Source organism: Zalophus californianus, chromosome 17 (genome assembly GCF_009762305.2).
Source record: "Zalophus californianus isolate mZalCal1 chromosome 17, mZalCal1.pri.v2, whole genome shotgun sequence".
Classification (NCBI taxonomy): Eukaryota; Metazoa; Chordata; class Mammalia; order Carnivora; family Otariidae; genus Zalophus; species Zalophus californianus.
In genome coordinates this window covers 54,439,058-54,445,326 of record NC_045611.1, presented here as the reverse complement: position 1 = coordinate 54,445,326, position 6,269 = coordinate 54,439,058, and the positions used below count along the sequence as shown (strand labels likewise).

General features: G+C 53.7%; 1 protein-coding gene across 6 annotated transcripts; it reads left to right on the top strand.

The window, feature by feature from the left end:
- Nucleotides 1–1,918: 1,918 nt before the first annotated feature.
- LOC113935682 (myeloid cell surface antigen CD33-like) lies at nucleotides 1,919–5,170 on the top strand. 6 transcript variants are annotated; one of them, XM_035725187.1, is made up of 5 exons: nucleotides 1,919–1,975; nucleotides 2,191–2,421; nucleotides 2,613–2,891; nucleotides 3,087–3,134; nucleotides 3,747–4,030. In XM_035725187.1, the coding sequence occupies exons 1-5, from the start codon at nucleotides 1,936–1,938 to the stop codon at nucleotides 3,932–3,934; spliced, it is 786 nt and encodes a 261-aa protein (XP_035581080.1). In that variant the 5' UTR covers nucleotides 1,919–1,935; the 3' UTR covers nucleotides 3,935–4,030. The 6 variants fall into 6 exon arrangements, with proteins under 6 accessions (XP_035581080.1, XP_027473806.1, XP_027473805.2 ...); XM_027618005.2 differs by lacking the exons at nucleotides 1,919–1,975; nucleotides 3,747–4,030 and adding an exon at nucleotides 4,862–5,170 and having other exon boundaries at nucleotides 2,075–2,421; XM_027618004.2 differs by lacking the exons at nucleotides 1,919–1,975; nucleotides 3,747–4,030 and adding an exon at nucleotides 4,803–5,170 and having other exon boundaries at nucleotides 2,075–2,421.
- Nucleotides 5,171–6,269: the final 1,099 nt, after the last annotated feature.

The window sequence follows — 6,269 nt, the reverse complement described above, 5'->3', positions numbered from 1 at the left end:
ACTCTGTTCAGAATCAGCCAGACTGGGCCCAGGGCAGCAAAAAAGAGATGCACAGCCCTGGGGTGGGGGTGAGGGTACAGGCAGGAGGTGGTGGTGTGCTGGGCCAGGGATGCGGTGTACGTGGGGAGGATATATTTTGGATATATCCAACAGGTCAAGCCAACAGCATGTTCTAATGGATGTAAGGGGTGGGGTGAAAGAAAGGAGCAAGGACGATGCCCAGTGTCTCCCCTGAGCAGCTAGAAGGACAGAGTCCTGTTCCGGGGAGGACTTCAGACAGCCGGGTTTTGAAGGGTGATGTTCATTCTGAGAAGCCACTTGACATCGAACTGGGGATGTCAGGGAGAGAGCGGGAGTATGAGTATCCAGAATCAGAGGAGGGATCCAGACTGGAGACGTTAAAATACACAGCTTACGTGACGTGATAATAGAACAAGTTAATGAAAGAGTATGACCTTTCCTCAAGAAATTAGTAATAGAATCACCATATGATCCAACAATTCCACGTCTGGGTGCATATCCAAAAGAATGAAGAGCAGGGGCCGAGAGGTATTTGCACACCTGTGTTCATAGCAGCGTTATGCACAAGAGCCAAAAAGCAAAAGCAATTCAAGTGTCCCTCAGCAGCTGAACGGATAAAAAAGTGTGGCCTAGACTACCATGGAATATTTTTTTTAAAGATTTTTTAAATTTAATTATTTGACAGAGAGAGAAAGAGTACAAGCAGGGGAGGAGCAGAAGGAGAGGGAGAAGCAGGCTCCCCGCGGAGCAGGGAGCCCGATGCGGGGCTCGATCCCAGGACCCCGAGATCATGACCTGAGCCGAAGGCAGACGCTTAACTGACTGAGCCACCCAGGCGCCCCTACCGTGGAATATTATTCAGCCTTTTTTAAAAAGGGACGGAAATTCTGACATGTGCTGCCACATGGATGAACCTTGAGGACGTTATAGTAGGTTAAACAAGCCAATCACAAAGAAGACAGGTACTGGATGACTCCACTTATGTGAGGTCTCAAAAGTAGTCAAATTCCTGGAGACAGAAATTGCAGCAGTGGTTTTAGGGGCTGGGAGGAGCGGGGAATGAGGAGTTGTTCTTTAATGGGTATGGTTCAAGTTCTGCAGCTTGAAAAGAGTTGCCCTTGTTTACTACATGTCAAAAATAATCTCGTACTCATATTTTTAGAAAATATCTAAATTTAGGACATATGGCAAAGTCACAGGTGCCTGCAGCTCTGAACCCTGCAGGGACAGCACTGTGTGTCTGGGGAGGAAGTGGCACCCTGGGTGGGGACCATGTCACGGGACGGAGCAGGTCAGGCCCAGCTGTCTTGTCTCCAGTTTCCCCAGCACAGATGTTCACTAAGCATTTGGGGAATGAATGAATGAGTGAATGAGTGAATGAATGAATGGCTCCTGCCTTCTCTTCACCCAGGATCCCTTCTCTTCTTCTGCCCCAGAGGCTCACACAGACCTAAAGCATCCTCTACCTTGCAGGACAGAACACCCGAGGGTCTAGATGAGGCTGTGACCTTCCAGGTCTAGCCAGGAGTTGACTAGCTCCCTGGTGTAGACGATGCTGCTCAGACAAGCCCCTCAGGTGGGAAGACCTTGGGAGATCCACTGTGTCCCGTGCCTCACATGTCCTCAGAGGTCCTGGTCCAGTCTCCGGTGCCAGAGGGAGGTGCCGAGATGGGGGGCAGGACACGGGGTCTGCTGCTGGTCTCTCCTCCCTGGATGGGGCTCCCTGGTCTCTGGCAGGCAGGGGACGGGGGTCACTGGCTTTGTGCAGAGATAGGGGGAGCTCTGGCACTGAAGTTCCTCATCTGAGAACCGCAGGGCCTTGTGCCCCTCCCCAGCTTCCTGTGGGTCCCTCACAACCCTCCACACTCTCCACTTCTTCACCCACAGGAAGCCCACACATCTTCCATCTCAAAGATGCTGCTGCCGCCACTTTTTCTGCCCCTGCTGTGGGCAGGTGAGTGGGCCGGGGGTGGGGGGGCAGGCGGGCGGGGGCTGCTGCTGACCCTCGATTCCCCACAGGGTTCTGGCTCAGCGTTCAGGATTCTGGCTGAAAGAGCCAGCGTCCCTGACGGTGCAGGAGGGCCTGTGTGTGCATGTGCCCGGCAGCTTCTCCTACCCCAATATGTTCTGGGCTGTCTTTCCCTGCTCTTGGCTACTGGTTCCGGAAAGGGGCCGGTGTACACCAGGATGCTCCAGTGGCCACAACCAACCCAGATCAAGAAGTGCGGGAGGAGACCCAGGGCCGATTCCACCTCCTCGGGGGCCCCCGGGACTACAACTGCTCCCTGGGCATCAGAGATGCACAGAGAAGGGACTCGGGGACATACTTCTTTAGGGTGGAGAGAGGGCCTTATGTGCAATATAGTTACCTACAGAACCAGCTCTCCGTGCGTGTGACGGGTAAGGAACGGGGTCAAGGAGAGGACACATGTCCCATGCATGGGTCCTGAGGGCTCCCCGGGGCAGGGCTGGGACGGGACCCCCCTGATCTCCATCCTGGCTGGGGAGGAGACGACTGCCCTGGGGTAGAGGCTGCTTCCAGGGGCACACTCAGGGTCCCACTCCAGGATCTCTGTCTCTCTCCTCCTCAGCTCTGACACAGATACCTGACATCCACACCCACGGGCCCCTAGAATCTGACCACCCCAAGAACATTACCTGTAGTGTGCCATGGGCCTGTAAGAGGGGGACACCCCCGACCTTCTCCTGGATCGGGGTCGCCCTCACCACCAGGGGCTCCAAGACTCGCCACTCCTCCGTGCTCACCCTCACCCCGAGGCCCCAGGACCACGGCACCAACCTTACCTGTCGGGTGACCCTCCCCGGAGCTGGTGTGAGCACGGAGAGGACCATCCAGCTCACCGTGCCCTGTGAGTGCCAGGCCAGAACGCCAGGGTCCCTGAGGGCTGTGGGTGTTGGGGAGGGGGAGGCAGGGCTCGGAAGGGATACTTGGGGAGAATTCTTAGAGGCACAGGATCAAGACAGAGAGAACACCCAGGCCCCAGCCCCTTGCTCATGGCCACTTCATCATACCGCAGGCGGCCAAGTGTTTGTTTCTGTTCCAGATGCTCCACGGAACCTGACCATCCGCATCTTCAGAGGAAATAGCACAGGTGGGAGGGGCCCCCGGGGCACGACTGACGTCTCAGAAGTCAAATAAGGGACTGTTGTGAGGGTCTGACGCAATGAAGCCCCATCGTTCCTTATCCCCTCCCTGGTCCCAAGTCTGCCCCACACCCATCCCCTGGCTGGACTCTCCAGGGTCACTGTGAATCCTAGTTGGACCATTTGCTGTCACCGTGGCTGCTTCCTCTCTCCCCTCACTCTCCCGTCATACCCTTTACCTGATTCTCCGCTTCTCCTATGGCCATGACATCTCACTGTCCCACCAGGAGCCTTAGATATAGGTTCCTATTGCTGGGGATTGGGCCTCCGGCTGCTTTTGGCCTGACCCCGTGGGTAAGCCTGGGCCCTGGTGCTTCTAGTCCTGTGTCTGCCCTGGAGACCCTCGCAAGTCGCTGTCCATCTCGGTCCAGTCCAGATCCTCCAGAGCCCCCTCCGCTGCCCTGGGGAGGCCCCTCCCGCCTGAGCAACCTGAGTCAACATCCTGGAAGTCACTTTAGACATTTCCGTGCCTCACCCAACACTCCCCATGACTCAGCAAGTTTTGCAAACTCAACTTCTGGAAAACGTCTCAAGTGGCCTCCCTTCCTCCATCCCTGCAGCGGCAGCCCCACCTCGGGCCTCCGCCTTCTCTCACCCGGACCTAGTGAGACCATGTGCATCTGGACCAGCCTCCTCTCTGGCCTGCCAGTCTCTGCAACACCCCCCAGCCCACCACAACTCGGTCCGAAGGTGTCTCCACATGCCCTGGATCTGGCCCTGTTCCTCCCCTGCTCAGACCCTCCCATAGTTCCCTGTGGTCCTTAGAGGAAAGGCTGGGAGTATCGCCTGTGTGTGAGCCTCCTAGTCTTGCCCTACAAGTGGTCAGACCTACGTGTGTCCACGCGCCTCCTCAGCATCACACATCAAAACCTACCTCCCGGGATGTCCTCTGCCAGGTCTAGACATGCCAACCCTTGCTCTAGACATGCCAACTCTTGCTCAGAGGTCCAGCCACCTGTTCTGGGATCATCAGGTGCCTCTCCTTCTCCCCACCTCAACGGATGGATCTTCACTCCTACTTGCCTTTGCTTATAACACTTGTCTGAGAGACACTGTTTTCCACACCTGTGTCTGTGGAAGGGCAGAGGGAGAGAAGGGGCTCTCAGCCCTGCCCTTCTGGCCCTTCTCTGTCCCCTAGTCCCGGAGGTCCTGGGCAATGCCACTTGTCTTCGAGTTCAGGAGGGCCAGTCCCTGTGCCTGGTCTGTGACACTGGTGGCAACTTCCCTACCAGGCTGAGCTGGTCCCGGGGAATCCTGACCCTGCGCCCCTCCCAGCCCTCAAATCCCGGGGTCCTAGTGCTGCCCTGGACGGTCTTGGGTGATGGAGGAGAATTCACCTGCCGAGCTCAGCACTTGTGGAGCTCCTACCATGTTTCCCTCTGGAGAGCAGTGGAGCCCCTGGCCTCTAATCCTCACCCTACTCAGAGGGACCCTCATGGGGGCTGGCTTCCTCTTCACCTATGGCCTCACCTGGGTCTACTACACCAGGTGAGAAGCGCTTTCTCACAGTATCCCAGATTCTGGGACACCTTGGGTAGCTTCACTCTTCTTGTCCTCTCCAGAGAAAGCCATCCGCAGAACTGGTCTCTGATTTCAGAACTGTGTTTTCCCCGCAGGTTCAAAGGCTCCAAAGAGGATAAGGCTGCAAATTGTAACTGAGCCCTCTTCTTCATAGTGGTGCCCCCGTCCGGTGGATGAGAATCCGTCAAAGCACTGGATGCTGAGGCTCACCCCTGTACAACTCTGTGGAGCAAGGAGGCCTGGACGCTGCCTCCTCTCCAGAAATAACATCTCTCTACCTCTGGTCGTTAAGACTCTTCCTGCTGGTTCCAAATCTGTGGTGGGGAGGGCGAGTGAGGACATCTAGATAGATTTTTGTTATTATTAATTTGAATTATGCATACCCCATGTAATATATTGCTTCTGTGTGTTTATCTTGGATAAGCCCCAAATTCAACCCCATAATATATCGTTATAAATCTCATGATACATTATTTTTATTTTTTTTAAATAGCTTTCACTTTTTTTAAAAAGATTTTTTGTATTTATTGGGAGAGAGAGAGAATGGTAGAGAGAGAGAGCACGAGAGGGAGGAGGGTCAGAGGGAGAAGCAGCCTCCCCGCCGAGCAGGGAGCCTGATGCGGGACTCGATCCCAGGACCCTGGGATCACGACCTGAGCCGAAGGCAGATGCTTAACGACTGAGCCACCCAGGCGCCCCTAGAAAGAAAGATATGATCCTGTTTGGAATTTGTTGAGTACCTTGGGTCTGTGGATTTACAATTATGATCAAATTTGTAAAAATTGAAGCCAATATTAATTTCAATGTTTTTTCCTATTCTTCCTCTCTCATCATCTCCGGGTCTCTCTTTTTACATGTGTAATGTGGCCTGATGCTATCACACACGGCCCTGAACATGTGTTTGCCATTTTCCGGCCTTTTTTTCCCCCCTCTATTTGCTGTTGGAACAGGATCTACTGCTACATCTTCAAGTTCGCTGATCATTCTTCTATAATGTTCAATCTGCTGTTGATCTCATTCAGTGGAACTCTCATCTCAGATAATGTATTTTCTTCTTTAAAAGTTACATTTCCTGGGGCGCCTGTGTGTCTCAGATGGTTAAGTGTCTGCCTTCAGCTCAGGTCATGATCCCAGGGTCCTGGGATCGAGCCCCACATCAGGAATCCCTGCTCAGTGGGGAGTCTGCCTCTCCCTCTTCCTCTGCTGCTTCCCCAGCTTGTGCTCTCTCTCTGACAAATAAATAAATAAAAATCTTTTTTAAAAAGTTACATTTCCTGGGGCTGCCTGAGTGGCTCAGTCGTTCAGTGTCCAACTTTTGATGTTGGCTCAGGTCATGATCTCAGGGTCATGAGATCCAGCCCTGTGTTGGGCACTGCCCTCAGCACAGAATCTGCTTGAGATTCTCTCTCCCTCTCCCCCTGCCTCTCCCCCTGTTCTCTCACACGCATGTGTGTGTGCGCGTGCACGCATGATCTCTCTCAAATAAATAAGATCTTTAAAAAAAGTTACATTTCCTGTTTTTAATCTTATGCTTCTTATTATATAATGGTAATGTTTTCCTT